At 47.5% G+C, this 21,925-nt stretch overlaps 1 protein-coding gene across 4 annotated transcripts in view; it reads left to right on the top strand.

The window, feature by feature from the left end:
* Positions 1 to 21,925, top strand: part of DIDO1 (death inducer-obliterator 1) — a 54,764-nt gene that overhangs the window by 18,749 nt on the left and 14,090 nt on the right. For 3 of the 4 annotated variants that reach the window (XM_045529341.1, XM_045529340.1, XM_045529339.1), the window contains exons 2-13: positions 1,685 to 1,878; positions 3,119 to 3,231; positions 4,141 to 4,963; positions 5,727 to 6,048; positions 7,791 to 8,003; positions 9,051 to 9,264; positions 18,014 to 18,485; positions 18,625 to 18,784; positions 19,910 to 20,026; positions 20,162 to 20,266; positions 20,704 to 20,839; positions 21,092 to 21,620. In XM_045529341.1, the coding sequence (XP_045385297.1) occupies positions 4,143 to 4,963; positions 5,727 to 6,048; positions 7,791 to 8,003; positions 9,051 to 9,264; positions 18,014 to 18,485; positions 18,625 to 18,784; positions 19,910 to 20,026; positions 20,162 to 20,266; positions 20,704 to 20,839; positions 21,092 to 21,620 (3,089 nt within the window). In that variant the 5' untranslated portion in view covers positions 1,685 to 1,878; positions 3,119 to 3,231; positions 4,141 to 4,142. Of the gene's footprint in view, positions 1 to 1,684; positions 1,879 to 3,118; positions 3,232 to 4,140; positions 4,964 to 5,726; positions 6,049 to 7,790; positions 8,004 to 9,050; positions 12,503 to 18,013; positions 18,486 to 18,624; positions 18,785 to 19,909; positions 20,027 to 20,161; positions 20,267 to 20,703; positions 20,840 to 21,091; positions 21,621 to 21,925 lie in introns of those variants that run through there. The other variant, XM_045529343.1, reaches the window with a different exon arrangement.

The raw sequence follows: 21,925 nt of genomic DNA, 5'->3' as shown, positions 1-21,925 counted from the left end.
GTGTTAACAGTCGTTCACTTCCCAGTTTCAGCGATGCCTACCCTTCTCTTCCTTTCTGGGGAAAAATTGTTGCTAATATGATGTGATTGCAGTTTTATGACCACATTCCCCATGTAATGTGCTATGTATCGTGTAGAATGACACATTAATTACAAGTTGTGTTAGAAACTTAACACCTTTTTTTACTTTTGCCTTGATGATAGACATATATTTTTATTCCACACGCTGGCTGAAATTTTATATTAGGTTTTCTGTGTTGAAGAAATTGTGAAAAGAAAGAAATTTTGCAAATACAAAATGATCTGATCTGTTCTGAATGTATGTCCTTTTATCTCATTCTGCTTAACAAAAATAGCTACATTTTTCTTTTGTGATTATTCAGAATTCAAGTCAAGTCTAGAAGTGTGTTTATTTTGCAGATCAGTATACATTTATTTATTTTTACAGAGACCGTGTCTCTCTCTGTCACCCAGGCTGGAGTTTGGTGGTGTGATCACAGCTCACTGCAGCCTCACACTTCTGGAGTCAAATGATCCTCCTGCCTCAGCCTCCCAAGTAGCGGGACTATAGGTGCACGCCACCACACCTGGCAAAATTTTTTATTTTTATTTTTTAGAAATGGGTCTCACTATGTTGCTCTGGCTGGTCTCGAACTTCTGGTCTCAGGCGATCCCTCCACCTTGGCCTCCTAAAGTGCTGGGGTTACAGGTGTGAGCCACCAAGCCTGGCCTGGATTAATATAAATTGAATTTTTTTAATGTTTTATTTCTGAGAGCATCTTGATTTCTTTGCTTTTGTAAATGCTCACTGCTGTGAAGTATAACTGTTTTCTGTTTCTTCTGAGAAGTAGTTTCTACTCTTGAAGCAGGTGTTTTGAGGTTAGGTGTACCACACTGGCGAGACTGCTTGGGTGATCGGGGTGCTGAAGTCTACGTGGTCACTGTGTCTTTAAAAGGAGCCAGGTGGAATGTTTGTCCCTTTGTTCTGAGGTCACTAGCGAGACCACTCTTGGAGGAAAGGCAGTTGGAGTGAGGCTGAAGAAGACGTGAGAGGGGCTCTGGGGCAGATGTGTTCAAAGTAAATACTCAGGACCTAGCTGGAAATGAAGCCGTCTTGGGCCTTTGATTGTTTAGATATGGCTGTTTTAAAGAAGACACAGAAGGAGAAATGTTTTCTAAATATACATAGGTGAACTGTATCACATTTGTGTTTAATAATCATAAACATCAGTTTTCTAAAAAAAATTTTAGGTTTTTAATTAAAATGTAGCTATTAGAACTAAGAATTTTAAATAATTTTGCTGTTCAGCCTTTCACTTTCTGTTCGTGTTTCTCTACTCTGTGTTGGGTTTTATTGAGCTGGGTCCGGCTCAGAAGTAGGCTCAAAGTTGGAAAGAAGCGGAAGCCTGGTCCCTGATCTCTGAGCTCGCCCGGCTGTGCGCTGCTGCGGCGCCCTCCAGGCTGAGCTGGCCCCTCCGCTCAGGGTGCAGCTGTGGCACCTGCCGCTCTGTGGGAAGGTCCGTGACAAAGGCCAGTCATGTGCTTGTTAACTACTCCTAGGTGTCTTCTTGGGTTACATAGTGTGCACGCAAATACATTAGTTGGAAGGATTTTTTTATTACTGGTATGTGGTTTTAGTTATAATTACTTAAAAATCTATAAAATATTTTCTTATTCTCTTTTAGGAGCTTACTCCATGGGAGCAATCTATAGATAATCTAAACTGTTGACAATACGAATCCTGTTACTGGCCGACAGTGACTGACAACTGCGATGTTATGAGGCCTGGCTGCTTGGACCCACAGATTTCATCAGCCAGGGTTTTTTGTTGTATTTAGGGTTTCGGGGGAAAGTGTCCAAGCTCTCAGTGTTGGGGCAGGTAAAGTATCAATACTGTTACATAGCAGCAACAACATTTTAACTTAATAAGTTTGTATTTCCTGTTTAAAAGTAAATAGAAAATTACTTGTAAAGAAACTGATATGATGTAGTCTTCATATTTATTTGAAACACACTCGGCCCTTCATATCAAAGGGATTCCGTATCTGTGGACTCTGCATTCTTGGATTCAACCAATGGCAGATTGGGGGGAAATAATAAAAAAACAATTAAAAATACAATTTTTAAAAAAGCAATACAATGTAACAACTATGTACATAGCACTTTACATGTTATCATGTATTGTAAGTTTAGTACTTTAAAGCTGATTGAAAGTGTATGGGAAGATGTGCATAGGTTGTGTGCAGATACTGTGCCATTTTATGCAGGAGACTTAAGCATCTACAGATTTTGGTATGGGGGTTCCTGAAACCAGTCCCCTGAGGACACCAAGGGATATTTATATTCTAAATTTTAGCCTAAGGTTTTTAGATGAATGTTTAATCATCTGTTAAGAATTTGATTCTGAGTGGTCCTTTATTTTTGCATTGGTTAATTTGTTAGTGCTGCATATACATTGAAATTGTATGTAATCTCTTTGATGAAAAGTAAGTTTTATAAAGCAGAACTCTTCCTGCAAAAAGCCATCTCCAAGACAGCAGGTATTGGGTTTCCTTGTCAGCCTAGCACAAGTTTCACCAGCTCTCAGTGCCGGAGGGACAGCAGCCACATGCCCTTCTAGGCAGAGGCTGGTGCAAGCCCTTGAAACTGCATCTATAGTAGAAATCTTTAATGTTGTATGAAAATTGACCCTCTTTTAAGAGCTGTCAAATTGCTGCAAATTTGTGGGTTTACCCAAGCAGAAAACCTTTCCTAAAAGTAAAATTTCCAGCGTGAATGAATAAACAATTGCGGTCGATTTGGTTTAGTAACTGCTCTGCCATATTTCTAAAGAGCATGTCTCTGCTTTTCATGTTACTTCTCAACATTTAAAGCCCACAGTCTTTTGAGGTCAGCATTGCTTCCAGCCTAGGTGACCAAAGAAGTGATGTGGCTTTAGCCTCAGCAGCTTCTGCGTAGTAGCCTGAGAGTGTGTGATGCAGTTACAGGACGCGGAGGTCACTGTCAGGCAGTGTCTACAGCTGGACAGGAAAGGGGGAAGTGAAGACATTTAGAGGGAAGCAAAAAAAACAACAAAAGGTTGCAAGTAATTTTAAATTTTTATATTTTCTATTTTTTAGGTTTTCATTTTATACCAGTCCTTCCCCTAGGATGGAACTTGGCGTAAAATCAGAGTCATCATTAGCATTTAAATGTGATTAAAGCCTGGACAGCTTGGAAAAGAATTCTCAAGGTATATACTGTCTTTTTCAGGTTTTATCATTGTCAACAAGAATAAAAATGTCACAGACAGGCTTCAGTAATCTGTTAGAAAGTGAGGGAGAGTACAGAAGGCACTGTAAAACTGTCACCTAGGTCAGTACTTCTAAGTGTCTGTCGCTGCTAATAATATCTCTAAAACCCAGTGGACTAAAAACAGGGCCCATTTTATGTCTCACACCCTGTGGGTCAAGAATCGGGGCGATCCTTCTCTCACTTGGCACCCAGGAGGGTTGCTCGGCACTCAGCCGACCATAGTGAATGCTGGCGTGGAGGGCGCGAGACAGTGTCGTTCCTGCGTGGCCCTGCGTGGTGTCTTCAGCAGGGTCACATAGCCTAGGGCTCCAGGGTCCAGGACAGACTCGGATCCTTTTGCAGGCCAGGCCCAAGTGGACACCGCATCGTGTTCACTGGGTTCATGGGTCAGGCAGCTGAGCTCCACGGGCATGTCAGGGAACACACGCAGCGTCTGAGCTGCCACACCAGTGTGTCGATCTTGACGTTCGGGTGTGGTCTTACACCACTTGTGGTGGTAATTATTTTAGATTTTTTACTACCACCTGTCTTGTAAAGCTTCGCACTAAGCAGTAAAATAGCTAAATTATATATATTTGACTTCCTAGCTATGTAGTACTTAACTATTAAAAACATGACTACGTAACTATTAAAAGTTTCTTCAGGAGCCACCTCAAATCATCTCAGACCACACTTGGGGAAACACTGGCTGGAAGGACTTCCTTTGTGTGCATCTCCACTTTTGTGGGTAGAAAGTTGTTCTGTTGCGTCACTGCTTATAAATTTACATTTGGGTGGTTGATGCTCCCTCTTTGAGGTCTCCGCTTGGCGGTTCGTTGGCCGTGACGTGCCTGTGTTTCCTCATTAGGTATGGATGATAAATGCGACCCCAGCAATGAGGAGACACCGAAGGCTATCAAACCCACGAGCAAAGAGTTCAGGAAAACATGGGGCTTTCGAAGAACCACTATTGCGAAGCGGGAGGGCGCGGGTGACGCAGAGGCCGACCCCGTGGAGCCGCAGCAGCACGGCCTGTCCTTGCGGCGCAGTGGCCGGCAGCCCAAGCGCACGGAGCGGGTGGAGGAGTTCCTCACCACGGTTCGGCGCCGAGGAAGAAAGAGCGTTCCTGTCTCCCTCGAGGATTCCAGCGAGCCAACGTCTTGTCCGGTCACAGATGCCGAAACCACTTCGGAAGGGAGTGTAGAAAGCACTTCTGAGGGTAGAAGTGGTCCCAAGTCTGGCTCCACCCGTGGGAAGGAGCGACCGGCCTCTTCAGAGAAGGCCAAAGGAGGTGATGACGAGGACGCCACCTCCGATAGTGACAGTGACGGGCTGACTTTGAAAGAGCTTCAGAATCGCCTTCGAAGAAAGCGAGAGCAGGAGCCCGCTGAGCGGCCCCCGAAAGGCATCCAGAACCGCCTGCGGAAGAAGCAGCGGGAGGAGGATCCCACAGAAACAGTGGACGTCCAGGCCGGCGGTGCTGTCGAGAGCACGCTGCCCAGCAAGCAGGAGCCCGGGGACGAGCAGGGGGCTGCGGCCCCAGCCGGGAAGAGTGACAGTGAGGCAGAGGGGACAGCGGCTCAGGGAGTGAAGGAGGAAGAACGCGGGGACTCAGGCAGGCCCAAGCCCGAGTGTGAAGTGTACGACCCCAACGCCCTGTACTGCATCTGCCGCCAGCCCCACAACAACAGGTGGGTCACGGGCCCGGCTTTCCCAGAAACCTGAGCAGTGACAGTAGACCATTTTCCATGTGCTTTGATTTGAAGAATTACAAAGCTGGGCTGGATGAGTGAGTAAACTGACAAAGATAACAAGTCATTGTCAATAAAGAAACGCAAGGAGTGGGTAAGGACCGCCCGGAGCTCCCTGGGGCTCTGCTGCAGTAGCTGCCAGCCGCACGTGGCGGATTGCAGGCAGCGTGGCAGTGTGAGATGAGACGGAAAGCCACGTGTGGTCAGTGGCTCTTGTGTAGACAGCACAGGGGAGAGCATCTGTTATCCCAGGGACCTGTGTCAGAGAGCACTGCTCTAGACTGTTCCTCGGGAGGCTTAGAGGGTCGTGTGCACACTGTGGTCGGACCCTACTGCAGACATTTGGGCGACACAGAGCCTTTGCTGGGGTTGGATGCTGGTGGCACGACGGCTCCTCTGCTGGCTTGGTGGTGGACAGGGGTGTTGCTGCTGTGTTCTGGAGACGCATACCTAAGTTAGCGAGGGTGGAATGCCTTAAAGCTTGCCGTCCTCTCTTAAAAGACTCTAGTCAAAAGAAGGATAAAGCAAACTTGGTTGAATGTGAATAAAATCAAGAGCATATGGGTGTTCTTATTCTTGTTTAATTTTTGTGTGTATTTGCATTTTCTCAGAATGTCAGAACCAACTTGATTTAATAGTATGTCGGCAAGTACATGTTTAGCACTCACTTCTCATTCCTGACGCCACTGCTTTGTCATTTCAGGTTTATGATTTGCTGTGACCGGTGTGAGGAATGGTTTCATGGCGACTGTGTTGGCATTTCCGAGGCACGAGGGAGGCTTTTGGAAAGGAACGGGGAAGATTATATCTGCCCCAACTGTACCATCCTGCAAGTGCAAGACGAGACTAACTCGGAAACCACAGATCAGCCAGAGACTAAATTCAGGCCCGGAGATCCTGACGGCACCGACTGCACGAGTATAGGCACGGTGGAGCAGAAGTCCAGTGAGGACCAAGGGATAAAGGGCAGAATTGAGAAGGCTGCGCATCCGAGCGGCAAGAAGAAGCTCAAGATCTTCCAGCCTGTGAGTGTTCGTCGCGGGAAGGCATTGAGGGTGGCCTTGCAGATGGCAGACTTGCCGTGGGTAGGAAGGGCTTCACTGGCCAGCGCTGTGTCCCTCTGGGGCTGCACTCAGCTCCGTCCCGTGCCTCACCCTGTCTGCCTTCTGTCAGTATTCTTGCTGTCCTTGCGTGATGTATGTACATTAGCAGATTGTCTTTGGGCTGTTGCAGTAACTACACCCCCTACACCCTCTTCCAACGGGTGAGAAGCCCAGAGGGCCCGTCCCTGGGGTGCTGATGCATAGGGCGTTGTTTCTCTCCCTCGTGGCCCTGTGGACTGGCTTCTCCTCCCACCTGGCCGTGTGCTGCTCCGGGCTAAGATTCTTCCATCGTGTCACCTTAGCTTCTGTTAGGCGAGCGTCTCGGGCTCCCAGAGTTCCCAGCTCGCCTCCCACAGGAGTGCTTAGCCTGTTTTCACTCTGAGCCTTCCTGGGTCCTTGGGCCACGAGTACCCTGGCCACCTGTCCTCTGGCAGTTGTCAGGTGTACAGAGGCTTTGAGACTGCTGTGTCTAGAAGCATGTCTGCCTTAACACTCTTGCACTGTGTGAGCCACAAGGTGGAAGTGTGAGGACTGGGCCATTTCAGTGAATGTGCTCTGGAAGCAGTAAGAGGGACTGAGTGGAAATGCAGTGCTAACTGCTGAGATCATACTAATATTCAGTCATTAAGAAATTAAGGGGTATGTAAATTGGTGGGAAAAGTCATCAGTTTTTTATGTCTTTATTGTCCATATGTGTGATATAAGCCTAAATTTTATTCTAAGTAAAACTTAGATTCTGTGAAGGAAAAACAATTATGTTAAATATTTAATTTGAGAGTACGTTTTGCTCAAGTACATTTGAGGGACATGTTTGTGTGTATGTATTTAGTAGTGACCCCCGGAACATACGTGAGTAGTTGTGAACAGAAGCGACCAAGTGTACTTCTTGCGGTGTGTCATTTCCTATTGCTGCAAAACAAATTACCACAAACTTGGCTTAAAACAGCAGCGTTTATGATCTCAGTTTCCACGGGAAGCCTGGGCATGGCTTAGCGGGGCCCCTGCTCAGCATCTTGCACGGCTGCAGTGGGCACGGCTAGGCTGGGCCTCCTCAGGGGCTCGGCGAGGGGGGCACTCCCTGCCAGAAGCCTTCGAGTGGCTCCTTCCGTAAGCCCCATGCAATGTTTGTGGCATACTTATACTAAAAAATGATTCTGTTTATGTGAAGCTGAAATATAACTGGGCATTCCTGTATTTTATTTGGCAACCTTACCCCAGGTCCTAGCCATAGGTGGTCCTCTCCATGCAGGGGAGCCTCAAAACCCGCCATGGAGTCTTCTCTCGTCAGGAAAGGGAGCCCCTCCTCTGAAAGTTTCCACCTGATTCAGACCCTTTTGACTCAGAATCAGCCCTTTTGGGGCCTTACTTGCATCTGCAAAATCCCTGTACATTTGCCCTATAGCAGAACGTAGTTGTGGGTGTGAAATCACACCCTGGTCACAGAGCACAGGGCCAGGAGTCCTTGGGGTCACCTTGGGGTCTGCCACCGCAGGAACTGTAAAATGGGAGTGCCCTGAACAGAGAAGTAGATTCATGGAGCTTGAGCAAATGAAGATAAGTTTTCCTTCTTATTCAAAAGTGGCCTTGGTACTATAAATAGTGATTTTACAAAGTACTTTTAACTGCCCAGTACATCGTTTGAATTCGCCTCTTTTGTTCTGCAGGTTGTAGAGGCTCCTGGTGCCTCAAAGTGCATTGGCCCTGGGTGCTCCAGTGTGGCACAGCCTGACTCGGTTTACTGCAGTAATGACTGCATTCTTAAACATGCTGCAGCAACCATGAAATTTCTAAGTTCAGGTAAAGAACAAAAACCGAAACCTAAAGAAAAGATCAAGATAAAACCAGAAAAGCTCAATCTGCCGAAATGTAGTGTTCAGGTAAGTTGACCAAGTCCAGCTGTTTTTGTTTCTCTGCAGACTGTGGGGACGGCATGTTCAGACGCACTGCAGAGAGTATCACCTTTCCTTTTGCCTTTCACTTCTCCCACCAGTTTTCTTTGCCCTCCCATCAGCTGAGGGATTAGTTCACATAACTGAACAAAGCCGTCTAGGCAGCTGGCTGCTGCGTGGAGGGCACAGTCTCTTTGAGAGGCTGGAGACCACCAGTGGGATTTGTGTGGAAAGTGGCTCTGGGGGCAGTCGAGGGGTGTGTCCTGGGCAAGGCTGTGTGCTGCATTGAAGACCCAGCTCTCATAGTTGTCTCGTTTCTATACTCCGTGTGATTTTGGAAGAATCCAGGGTGTTCAGAGATCACATACTCTTATCTTAGGCCCTTCCTTGGGCTCTATGTGGCTGTGTCAACGGCCCCTGTCACGTTTGTGATGATGCATAAATTAGCACTGTTTGGGGGTGATTCTTGATTATTTTCACACGATTATTTAGCTTTTAGATGACTTAATTTTAAGGCTGATAATCTTGAATCATAAAACTTTCAAAGAAGCAGTTGCTGCTGGGAGTACCCTAGACCTTGCTGCCATCCCAGAATCACCAGGTTTTCAATTGAGAATACAGAAGGGCCATTGTGCTCCCATCTTCCTTCCACATCACTGAGCCCGCTCCCTGTCCCTCCACCCCGTGTTGGGCACAGCCTCACACACAGAGCTGTCCCCTTTGCCTCACCTGGTCTCATTGCCTGCCTCAAGTGGCTCATTCTGTCATTTTGGCAGCCTCATACCTCAGCCGGGTTACCCATGATTCTGTGTCAGGGACCTTAACACCACTCAAATACTTGAAACCCCAGCTATCACACGGGAATGCTGAGGGCCCGCGGGGTGTGCGAGTGTAGCCAGACTGCTGCTGCGCAGGCGCGGTCTGCAGGCTCGGGATGGGCGAGATCGCAAAGTGACCTTCGTTGCGCAGTGAGAGGAGGTGGTGCAGGTGCGATTTCTGACCTTCTGAATGATTGGACTTTTACTGATTATCCAGGCAGGCATTAAAATCTCTTCTATGCACAAGAGACCAGCTCCAGAAAAGAAAGAAAACATGTTGAAGAAGGTGATGGTGACCCTGTGCAGAAACGAAGCCCTGGGGAAGGAAGTGACCTGTGAGAGCAGCACGCCATCGTGGGCGAGCGATCACAATTACAATGCAGTGAAGCCAGAAAAGACTGCTGCTCCCTCGGCCTCACTGTTGTGTAAATGTACGTATCACCCAGGGGGTGGCCTCCTGCCCCCCTCCCACTCTCTCTGGATAGCCCTCCCCCAGGCCACCGAGGCCTGGGAGTCCCTGCTGTGCTCTAGCGCTGCTTGTGAGCACCGGACTGCACCGTCCGAGCTGGAAGCAAAGCCCGTGTCCACGACGCCTCCTGACCCGTGCTTCTGTCCCTGCCCTGTTGGGACTTTGTCACTGTTTTCAAAGAGCTGTACGAACCTCCTTGGCAAGTGTTCCACCTTGACAGTTGAGTTCTTTAACCTCTGTTTTCATTATCAGGCCCTGGTAAGTGTGTGTATCACCTTCAAGTCTGATTGGGTGGATACACTGCCCGGCATTCAAAATTCATCACCGTCCAAGCACCAGTCAGTTTGATTACCCTGTGTAAACTTCAGGAGTTTTCCACATTATCAACTGTCAGCACATAAAATCATCACTTCTTTTGTATGCTGTGGGGATCTCTCTGCAGATTACTATTGCATCTGATACTCAATCGAGGTGTGATTTTCAGGCGTTGAATGCATTTTTCACTGGACACGGGAATGTTTTCGTGTCCAGTGCACATGCTACACACCCACATAAACACACACTGGAATTTAGAAAGCCGTTGACTGCTGCTTAGCAGACCCCACGGTGAGTGTGATGTGCTTTCACACTTGAACAGTGTCCTTGCCAAAGGTAAAGTGTCTTGGGCTTTTGGTATCTGACTCTCCTCTTGACTGTTGAGACTGTTAAAGGTCATACCCTGCCCCAAATTTCAAATTAATGAAGATATTTCAGATCTTTGAAACCCCAGATTAGATCATGCACCTTGAATCTACTTGTTTCTCAGCCTAATGGTCCAAAGATAAGTTTTAGGGATTTAAATTAGGTCCATAGGGCACATCTTACTCTACTATTTGCAGTTCCATTTTTATTTGTGCTACTTATGTTGCATTTTGTGCTTTTATAAAAAGCACCCAAAGGTTAAATAGCCTTAAATTCCAGGATTACAGAAGTGTGCCGCACTTCCCTTTCAGTGGGCCTCTTAACAGATCACCTAAGGAAGGTGCTCAGGCAGGGAGGTGCTAGAGCTGGTGTGGTTAAAAGAAATACGTAACTTCATTTTGATAATGTTAACAGACGAAGAACTAAAAAATGGAGTCACAAGTAAATTGAACTAACCAATTGCTCCATTATAATGAATCTCAATACACTTGAGGTTGTTTGAGCTAGGACTTTTATGCTAACAAATACTATGTCTCAAACGTTTGTCAAATCGTAGCACCCCTATAAAACAGCACTTTTACAGAGCTAACGTACTTAGACATAAGCAGCCCCTGTGCGAGTGGGCGGGGTGCTCTGTGATGCTGTGCTAAAAGTGCCTTAAGCTGGTCACAGGCACATGACAGGGAAGGAAAACCAGGGGTGTGACCAGAGCGCAGATACCTGGGCGATAATTTCAGGTCAGTTAATTTCTGTATGTTTTGACCAGAATTGGAACGCTGTCCCTGAGAGTCCACATTTGTGGAGTTTGGGGAGACTCGTATATGGGGGCCGATGGGGGGAACGATGGGCTCTTCTCCCTGGATTACTACCTCCCGCCTCCCTCTGGCTGAGGGCGACTTGGGACAACGAGGAGGCTGGCTGCTGGCTGCCTCTTGGGTTTGCTTTGACCTTTCTCACCTCCTCCTTTCTTGTGACACATCAGCTCCTTATGGAAGCTGATACGCTTCGGGGACAGGAATTTGGGGCAAATTAATGACTGATTAGCCTTTCCAGCACATCTCATCTAAAGATTAAAATTGATGGTTATTCTGAATTTATACACGACATAAGTAGGGGACACATTTTTGAGCTAGTCGCCTCTGATCCTTTTCTGTTGTCCTAGAAAGGTCATCTTTGCACAGGTGCTGGGAGGAGGGCAGGGACCTTGGTGAGTGCAGCTACCCTGTCTCTCCCTGTCTCCCCAAAACATCTCTGCACCTCCCCACAGGCAAGGTAGGGGGACCACACACATAGCCCACCAGAATCCGCGCCCCAGGGCCCTTGCCCTGCTCCCCTGGCTGGCTGTGGAGCAGCTTCTCCTGGTGGGTGGGATTTAGAGAGAGGCTGGTGCCGGGTCTGTCTCCAGTGGGTTTTCTCGCGAGGGGACCCACGCTGCACCCACTGCGTGTGGTGAGAAGACCACGTGGCAGCTGCGCTGCTGCCGCGACCTCCTGACCCTCCCCGGCCAGCGGGCGGTCCCTGCCGTGCACAGATGTTCTGCTGCTGCTTCGAGGAGGGTGCGCCGCCTGGTAGAGTATCCGTAGACCCTTCACGTCCTCACGTTCCTCCCATTTGTTTGTAGAAATTGTTTTTTAGGATTTCTGTACACTTTCTTTAGCTTACGGAAACAGTTGGCATTTTATTTATTTCTCCCCAAGGTCATGATGTTCCTTTTGTGTTTTTATATCCTTTTCCATATTTTTTCTTTTTATTTCCACTGTTAGTGCACCTCCTGTTACTGTCAAGGTATCAAGTAGGCTCAAAATCTTTTTCTAAAAAGTGTTTCTGGTTTATTAGAATGTTGAAATGGAATTCTGGTATTTATAGGCACAATTCCTAGTATTTTGGACTCCCTAAATGGCTCATTAAGTGACTTAAAACACTGGGGATCTGAACAGATTTTGACCAGAAAACAGATTTCTACAGTTCATTTCATCTAGCTGCGGGAATTAAAGTGGAAAACCTTACCAACCTGTAAACCCCAATCCAGATGACTTGTTACGCCTTGCCCAGGTAGAAGCCCTTCCCCTCGCTCATGTGCCTGCCACAGAGGTGGCGAAACGGATGGAGAACACAGATTTTCACCAGGATAACTCGTGGCATGGGCTCCAGCAGCACCTCCACTGAAACCCCGAGAGGAGCAGTTGCCTGTAACCGACGTGTGGGGGCTCTAGAGCCTGACTCGGGTTTGTAGGGGTGTGCGTCTCACCAGTTCCATGCCGAGCTGCCGGTGGCAGTAAAACGCGGTTGGGAGTAACCAGGCTTCCAGGCTTCGCACATCCAAACCAGTCTCCTCCCAATTAGAATATCAGAATTTGTACTGAGAAAGGATTTAGCTTGACAGCTGTTTTTTAATGTTATTCATACATCTGGAATTTTCTTGGTTGTCAATAATAACATTCTTTGGTATTTAAAGTGTTTTACTCTATATAAACTTTAAAAAGGAGCCTACTGTTCATAAATTAAATCATGGAAAAGTTTTGCATCCATCTCTGTCAAGTTGAACCTGCAGGTGGAGTCCCCTCGGCACTGTCCTGTGGCATCCTCCATTCTGCTCCTCAGCTGTCCCCTCCTGGGCTTCAGCCGCCTCGGGGAGGTGGGGTGAGAGGGGTGGAAGTTTCCAGCAGGATTGGTCCCACTGAAGTCACCACCTCTTCAGTGACCTTCATGTAACCCTTGGAGCTGTGGATCTGCTCTAATACTCTTTAAAGACTAATACTCTAGGAAAGTCCCTTTGGTGGCATTATCTTGTCATAACATGCACAGGTCACTTCTGAAGATAAGTTGCTACGAGTCTTCCAGTACACGAGTTTCAGGTATATTTGTACGAAGTTGTAAAATACGTAACATTTTTGTTTTTTTTTTCTTTCTGTTACACATCAACATGCACATAGTTATAGTCTTAGCTTCTAAAAATTAGAGAAGTAAACTTAGAAGATTGATGAGAATTTGTGCTACTCTCATTTATGTAAATGAAGGTTGGGGCAACTTCTTTCATTTGCCGAGAACCTGGAGGAGTCCAACAGGAAGAACGTAAGGTAACTGGCTGCGCACGCCTGCACTGTGCTCTGCATGGTGCTCTCGGCTTTGGGGTGACCTACTGAGTATGACCCTTTGGGAGGGGCACCATGCGGGAGGGCACGTGGGCTGTTCTGACATGCCCCTGCCGTGCTGGGTCAGGTAGTGAGCAGTGCAGGCACAGGCGATGGTTCAGACATAACCTTACTCAGGTATTCAGGGCGCCTGTCACTGGTTTGGGAGACCCCCAAAGAGCAGCAGCTCAACTCCCAAATGAGTCCTGGGTTCACAGCCAGGCACACACTGCACAGGTGGGACTGCAGTTGAGAGGGACACCTGTCTACGATGTGGCCCTCGACACATTTCATTCTAGTGATTGACTTTGAAGTATAGTTTGTATTACCAACCCAACATGAATCAGATTTTAATTTAGTTTTTAAAGTACCATATGTGGGACTATCAAACCAAGGAAGGGTAATTTCCTCCAGGTATAAGTTGCTTTTTTGCAAGTTCTTGAGAGTTCTACACCTCTCCATAAAGGTGAAATTAATTCAGATATTGGACATAAAAAAAATTAACCTAGGGAAGCTTTGCTTATCCCAAAACAATAGTTTGGTTGTGGGCCTCTACAAAAATGTTCTAGTTGTAATGACCATCCACTCTGAGGAGCATCAGTGATGTAGTCTATGCTTGCTATTTGGGACTTGTCCATCCTTTATAAAATAGGAAACCAAATCAGTAACTTAACTTGTACTCAAAGGATGAGTCATTGGGAAATACTGAAGCATGTTGGGAGGAGCAAACGCAGAGCATTTCCCCTTAAAACCACTGTCACGTTGGTTCTTCCTACTGGGAAAAATCTTGGTGAAGAAACAGTTGCACTGGGAATCTACAGAAAAGTAGAACTGGTGTCACCGTGCACAGTTTACTTCCGCAGTTCCCCACCATGTCCCTTTAGGGTCCTAGTTTCCAGGTTCATGGCATATAAAAGCTTCCTACAGTCCTGCAGCTGCATCTGACCAGAATTCGGGCACAGTGGGGAGTGGGTGGCGGCCAAGGTTCCCTTTCCCTGAACAGCCAGCAGTTCCTAGAAAGAGGGTCAGAAGTCGGGTGCAATGGCGGGTGGTCTTCAGCAGTCCCTTTGCTGTGAGGGCCCGTCCAGCAAGGGCAGTCACTAGACATGGGTGTCGGTGGGGTGGGGTGGAACTGCGCAGACATGGTCTCTTGCCCCATATTTTAATCCCTGTCCTGCAGCTCCATTTGGGCAGTTGAACAGGTTGTGTTCACAGGAATGCATTAGCGCTCTTGCTCGGGGAGGCCTGGATTCCTGCCGCTCCCTTGAGACCCGCTAGTGCCACCCAGTGGCCACCATGTTGTAATGCCACAGCCAGCCTTCCTGCGTGACAAGACGCCCAAGTGTCCGCTTTGGGGAAATTAGCCAGTTAGCACTGCTGATTCCTGTACACAACTGGAACCCAGACAGCTTCTTCCATTGCAGACGAGTGGCCCAGCCCACTGGGCAGCTTTCCCTCCTGTGGCCACTCAGGTGTAGGCAGCTCCCTGAAGGCAGGGGAGACCCCCTGTGCCGGGCAGACACCTCTGCCCTGACGGACAGCTGTGGATTGGGGCAGCTGGGGCAGCACCACGTGAGGCAGCCTCTTACCCTAGTGGTGCTGATGTTTTTCTGCAGTAGGGTTTTTTCCTGGTTGGTTACAGTTTCCCCATGCCCTTCTATAAGTTCATGCACAACATAATACAAGCTAAAAGTGAACTTGGGTGAAGAAGATGCAAATTCAATCTTAGCACTACTCAAAAAAAAAATGAGCTCATTGTCACTGCCATTTCAGCAACAGACAACCTGAGTTTGACACCAGCAGCCCCTGGGACAATGGCTAGGTAGGACTTGGGCGGTTTCAGAGTAGAAGGCCTGGTTTGTGTTACCAGACAGCAGGTGAACAAGGCTGTTGGGAACCTACCAGTTTGAGGACATTTTACCAATGATTTGTTCATTTACCTAATTATACCTGTTTATGTACTCTGGGTTTTTTAAAGTTTTTTAGAGACAGGGTCTTGTTCTGTCGGCCAGGCTGGAGTGCAGTGGTGCTGTCAAAGCTCACTGTAGCCTCAAACTCCTGGGCTCAAGTGATCCTCCCACTTCAGCCTCCCAAGTTGCTGGGACTACAGGGACACATCACCATGCCTACCCAGCTAGTTTTTCTATTTTTTGTAGAGATGAGGTCTCTTGGTCAAGCTGGTCTCAATCTCCTGGGCTCAAGTGATCCTCCTGCCTCAGCCTCCTAAAGTTATTTATATACATTTTGAAGCACAGGTGGGAAATAACAGAGATTGACTTTAAAAAGGCAAAAAACAGTTTTCCAAAATAGCAATTTAATAGTTAAGGAAAGCCATCCCCTGCTTTTTTTAATAGGTCACTTGATTTCCTATTACCACTCCTTTTGGTAATAGGTGATGTTAGTCAAATGTATTAGGAATGCCCTAAAAATCTCAACTTGGGTTTCGCCTGAATGATGGAGAAATTACATCAGTAGAGGTGTTGATCCTAAACATGAACATCTCATTCTAATGGTTTTGATTTGGAGAAATGTAGTTAATATTCTTGAAGTTGACACATACTTATAACCTGAAAGAAGGTAAGAGATGTCACTGAGAGTCTACTTCAGGTCGTGTCACACAGGTGTCCTCTGTGCCACAGTCAAGGCATTTTATTGAGGTCTCTGGAAACACGTCAGGCCAGCTCTTTAGAGTTATTTAAACATTCAATGTTACAATACTCAGCAAAGTTTCTAGTTGCAGTGACTAAACTGGTTTTAGGTTTCAGTTTTTATGACAGGTTCATTCCTTTTATGACTGCCAGATGTTGGTTTCCTGGCAGGTGATTAAAGTTACACACCTCTGTAGACCCGTGGTTGGTTCTTTGTGCCCCTGCCCAGTGTCAAAAACCTTTTGGCCTTGTCCTCTAGCACTTTGTCCTTGCTATGCTCTAAAACTTCGTCCCTTCCCTGCCCCTCCCCTCACACGTCCTCCTCTAAGAAAAGTGGCCTCTGCTGATTTTATTTAACCTAAACTCCAGCCGTCCTTCAAGTGAGATTCTGCAGACATTTTTAGCCGAGTCTGAATTGTCAAAAATAAATGAGGTGTATGGGCTTGATGTGATAAAATGACACAAGTAGACTAGGAAAGGCAGACTTTCCTGAACAGTGAAACATCGTCTCTGCCTTTGCCCCTCGTGTGTCCCTGTTTCCTCTTCTCTCAGACACTGCCGTTGCACTGTGGCGTACTTGGCGTACTTTATTTTAAAAACCAGCTCCCAAAGGGGTGAAGCACTTTGAGACGTGGCTGCGGGGCCTGGGAATGCCGGGGGGGACAGACCTCCTCTGCCAGGAGGTGGGGCGGGATCTATGGGAAGGAATAGGGATTTGCCTTTTTAGTGAATTACCATTAAAATGATCGTGAGAGAACATATGGAAACTCTTCAAAGTTGGAATTGATGCCTGTTAACGCTAATATGTGTCATCCAGAGCTTTGGCTCCATGTAGTGCTGTTGTAAATTTTGCAAGATTAAGGAATTTTACTTATCCTGCAAAGTGGGGAAAACTTGCAGCCCCCAGGCTTTTAGGGACTTGGCTCCAAGAGAGGGGCTGTGGCCCTCTGCCAGCATGGCGAGGGCCGGCCTGTCGAGTCAGGCCTTATTTGTGGCTAGGTCTCAGCTTGTCCCTGAGCCTTCACACCTCCCTCACTTGTCGGAAGCAGGTAACAGGAATAATGGCAGTGGAACACTGTTGATTCATTTTTAATTCCAGGACAAAACTGGGGGATTGCTAGAGCAGCTGTTGTGTCCCCCCATGTAGATGTTTGGAAGTTTCAGAGGCTTGCTGCTGCATGGGTAGTTGGAGTAGTCTTTACCAAGAGGATTGTCTTCTCAGTTGGTGCCCTATGCCTGAATCACCTGCCCTAGGTAGCCCGCGGCCTGGGGCCCACCGGTTGCCAGGCATTTCACTCCTTCGACCCACTGCCTGGTTTCCTGCCACGTTCTTCAGTGGCCAAGACGAACGCTGTCCACAAGCACCCTGTTCTCTGACCAAGGGACTACAGTGCTAATCTTTGAATTCTGGTGGTCTAACAGGATTATAATGTGGTCAATTATTTGCTGGCACATAGAGGTTTTTGTGCAGGTTGAGGACTTTTGACTTTTTTTGTTTGAGCTTTTTATTACAAACGTTGTTTGGATTAAAAGCCCTGATTTATTATCTCCGTGTTACTGAATTACAACTCGAGGGTTGTGAGTGGGAACATCCGTGTAAGAGCATCCCTGTGTCTCAGCATCTAACTCGCATTGTGAAAACATGATTGATCTTCCCTGTGTTGCAAATTTCCATCAGCTTTCCACGCTTTTATTAGTGGTGGTGTCCCCAGCCGACTCGCCCAGAAGGACACAGTGTGTGACGCAGCCTGTGCACATTGCTGGCCTCCACGGGTCCCTCAAGGGTTTGTGTGTACATGTGAAGAGAACCTGTTTGTTACTTGCCTGAAAAGATTTGGAAATTCAAGTTTATTTAAAAAATTGCACTTGAATTCTTAATAATGAAAGTGCTGCTCTAAATCTACCTTTTATTGAAAATGTGGAATTTGTCTTTCAGTTTTGAAGCTTGGCTAGTGATCAAATCAAGCCTTTGCTAACTAGAGTTGATTGGTTATAGAGAAAGGTTTAATGCGATAGTATGATAAAGCATCTTTCTTTCTGAAATAAAGTACAGTCGCCGTCATAAATGCTGCTGACAGCCTCGATTAGACTCATTCTCTGAATTTTAAGATTTCAAAAATCCTTTTCTCCAAATTTGTCTTACTCGATAGTGCCTTAACGCGTGTGTGCAAGTTTGAGGGTGAGCTTCTGAAGCCAGGTGCAGCGCGCGGTGCCCTCCCCTCACTCAGTGTGCCTGCCTTCTCCTTTGTAGCCATCAAGGAAGACAGGAGAGCCGAGGAGAAAGCGGCGGCGGCTACGGCAGCCTCAAAGAAAACTGCCCCTCCTGGCTCCGCGGCGGGCAAGCAGCCTCCCCCTAGAAGTCTCCTTCCAAAGAAGTCTCCTCCTTTCGCTAACTTGGCAGCAGCCAAACAAGCCATGAAAAAGTCACCCTCAGGCTTCAAGGGTACCATTCCCAAGAGGCCGTGGCTCTCGGCCACTCAGTCAGGTGGAGCTTCAGCCGCCAAACAGGCAGGACCCACGCCTGCTGCTGTGACAGCTGCTGCCAAAAAGTTGCCTGGCTCTGCTGCTTTGGTCGGACCCATGAGGAAGCCAGTGGCCACCTCTGTTCCCACGGCATCTCCAGCACCAGGACGCCTCGGGGCCACAAGTCCTGCCTCGTCACAGCCAAACTCACAAATTCGGCAAAATATAAGACGCTCCTTGAAGGAGATTTTGTGGAAAAGGTGGGCTGTTCTACTTGGTTTCTTCTCAGTTATAGTGGAAGATCTTCCATTTATAGTGTTTCAACACTGCCCCACTGTTTGAAAAATGTAATGTGTAAATGCAAGTGGTTTATGTAGTTCCTTTTTTTATTCTGTTCAGAGTCAATGACAGCGATGACTTAATCATGACAGAGAACGAAGTAGGAAAAATTGCCCTCCACATTGAGAAGGAGATGTTTAACTTGTTTCAAGTTACAGATAATCGCTACAAGAGTAAATACCGCAGCATCATGTTCAACCTCAAGGACCCTAAAAACCAGGTGTGTGCATGATCACTGTACGTTGGCATATTCCTGACACAGGTGAGCTTGCCGTGCGGTGTCTGTGAGCTGAATTTCATGGTAATAAACCAACCGCATTCTGAAATGTTCATGTCCTTCCCGTGAACGCTGAGATGCCCCTTTATGCTCTGTGCTGCTTCTGTGGGCCCCATGTCACTGGTGTTGAGCGTGTCTGTGGGCCTTTCCCACCTTGACCGGGGCCCTGGCAGTGGTCTCGCTGGCTCCCTGTGAAGTCCATTTTTTATTTCACCAGGTGAGTCTAAACGTTGCTATAAAACTGCAAGCCCATCATTTACCTGGCTCCAAAATAAAGTTCAAAATCTTTATCCCAGTATATGGGTGTGTCCATATTCTGGCTTCAAACAACTTTTTCTGCCTTATCTTCTTGACATTTCTTGTCAGCCGAGCAAGCCTGACAGCCGGGGCTCTTCAGAGTCCGGGTTAGGAAGAGCCTGCAGGCGCTGCCGTCTGCACAGCTGCTGCTCGTGCTGGTGCTGGGCGGGCAGCTCAGCCTCCCAGTGGCTGCAGGCTGGGTGGCGCTGTTGCCACATGATCAAGACAGGAGTCTGCTAGGAAGGGGCTCACCTGCCAGGGCCTCTCCCGCCACCAGCCCACAGTCTTCTGGTGTCTCGGTCGGTCTCTGAACTCGGCCCAGTTTTAGATTGGGAATTCACATGCTCTGCATCCCGCCATGCTTAACAACCCACTAGCAGAAGTGCTTTCTTCCTGCCTTTATTCCAAATACTACTACCTTTGTGTCTCGTGTACACGCTTCTGTTTTTCCTGAAGAGATGTGGGGGCTGTTGGCAGAATCGGGGCAGCACGGGCCTGGAAATAAGCTGTTTGACCCTAGCACTGACATTTTCTCGGCCCCCGTTTGCTGCCAGCTGGGGTGGCCTCGCACAGAACCCCACAGGCTGCGTGGGAGCTGGATGAAGTCACGTCCCTGGCACATGCTGCGTGCAGCTGAGTGCTTGGGTTGTTGTCACATGGTCATTGACCCTCTGGGCAGGACTTCTGTGCTGCTGTTTTCCCGTATTCTCTCCAAATTAACAGATAGTCAAGTGGCTTTTGAACAAGTGAATGAAAGATGTTTGTTTATAGGGACTCTTCCATCGTGTTCTTCGTGAAGAAATCTCTTTGGCAAAACTTGTGAGAATGAAGCCAGAAGAACTTGTGTCTAAAGAGCTCTCCACGTGGAAAGAGAGACCAGCAAAATCTGTGAGTACCGGTGGAAAGTGCCTGCTTGAGGCACGGCAGACTTGACTTTCCAGAAGTAAACTCAGAGACCGCGTGCAGGGTGTTTCTGCCTAGAAAAGAAGGTTTAAAGCGCCGGTGCTGTCCTTTTCCTCTCAGGTGATGGAGTCCAGAACCAAACTGCACAGTGAAAGCAAGAGGACGGCGGCCAGGCAGGAGCCCATTCCTGACATGGAGGACTCTCCGCCGGTGTCCGACTCGGACGTGAGCATCTGGGAGCCTCAGTGTTAGCAGAGAACAGACTGAATAGTCTGTTCCAAGTATTTCTGTGTGTCTTAAATTACTGGGAAGACACTGAGCCTGTTACAAGTATATATAATTGTATTACTTCTCAAGTACTTGTATTCAGTGATTTATTTATTTATTTTAATAAAGAGACAGGGTCTCTCTCTGTCACCCAGGCTGGAGTGCAGTGGTGTCACGAGAGTTGACTGCAGCCTTGAACTCCTGGGCTCAAGCGACCTCCTGCCTCAGCCTCATGAGTACCTGGGACTAGGCGCTGCCACTGTCTCTGGCTTAATGGTCCCTTTCTTCCCAGTGGTTCTTAATGACAAGAGACTTCTTTTTTTTTTTTAGGTGCTGTTAATTTGGAGATAGATTTGAAAGAAATGACCTACGCTTTTTTTTTTTTTTACTATTAGGAACAGCAGGAATCAGTGCGAGTTATCCCTGAGAAAAGTGCTGCCCCTCTCCTCGACGTCTTCAGCAGTATGTTGAAAGACACAACAAGTCAACACCGGGCACATCTTTTTGATCTAAACTGTAAAATTTGTACAGGTGAGCACAGTTTGGGGGGTGAAACTTTGAGGATGAGACTAAAGTTGATTTTGTTTAAAATCACTAATCCTGCTAAAAGCAATTGTACTTGACCCAGGTTTGAACAGGAAAAAAAAGGTTGAGGTGATTCCTGGAGTCCATAAACTCACCCCTACCTTCACAGTGTTGCTTTTTGATTCTGGTAAGAGATTGCCTACTCTGTGCTCTCAAACGTGTCAGATTTCTCAGGAAGTCTCCCCTCGTGTTCTTCAGGTCAGGTTCCGTCATCAGAAGATGAACCAGCACCAAAGAAACAAAAGCTGTCAGCTTCAACTAAAAAGGAAGACTTAAAGCCCAAGTATGACAGCTCTCCAGCTGACGCCGTTCCGCCCTCGGCTGACGAAGTGATGCCAGAAGCTCTGCCGGAAGATGCTTCCGAGCCGGACCTGGAAAGTGCTTCTCATCCAAACGCGGGGCGACAGTATTTCCCTGGGCCTCTGGGAGACAGCCATCCCGAGCCCTCCCTGCTGGAGGACCCCTCCCCCTGCCCAGCCTCCTGTGGGGGTGGGGTGGTCACCACTGTCACGGTGTCTGGCCGGGACCCCAGGACTGCTCCAGGCAGCTCATGTGCAGGCCCAACCTCCACAGCAGCCCGCGCGGATGGTGCCCACACGGGAGAAACCAGAGCAGACATGCCAAAGCCTGCCATGACTTCTGTGATGGTGCCCAAGTCCATACTGGCTAAGCCATCCTCCTCTCCGGACCCAAGACACTTGTCGGTTCCACCGTCACCAAGCCTCAGGTGTGTCTAAAAGAGCAGAATGTTTTAGATTACAAAAGAAAAGGTAATTGGTGATTAAATAGTTCAACTCTGAAATTTACCCAGAAATGTAACCTTTTCATATTTTAAAAAGGGCCAGCTTAGGATGCCTCATTATTGTTTTGGAGTTTTAGATCTTGAAAGCTGAAATGTGAATTTATGGCCATCCAGTTTTTTTCTTTAACCAAAATGTCTATATTCTTATGATTAAAGTAGTTAATTGGCAAAAATAAGCTATGAAAACTTGCAGGAATTCACTTTTGCTTTTAAATATGAAGTCTTCATAC

This window comes from Lemur catta, chromosome 17 (genome assembly GCF_020740605.2).
Source record: "Lemur catta isolate mLemCat1 chromosome 17, mLemCat1.pri, whole genome shotgun sequence".
In the NCBI taxonomy this organism is placed as follows: domain Eukaryota; kingdom Metazoa; phylum Chordata; class Mammalia; order Primates; family Lemuridae; genus Lemur; species Lemur catta.
Note: the sequence above shows the minus strand (reverse complement) of the source record. Positions and strands in the feature narration are given on the sequence as shown.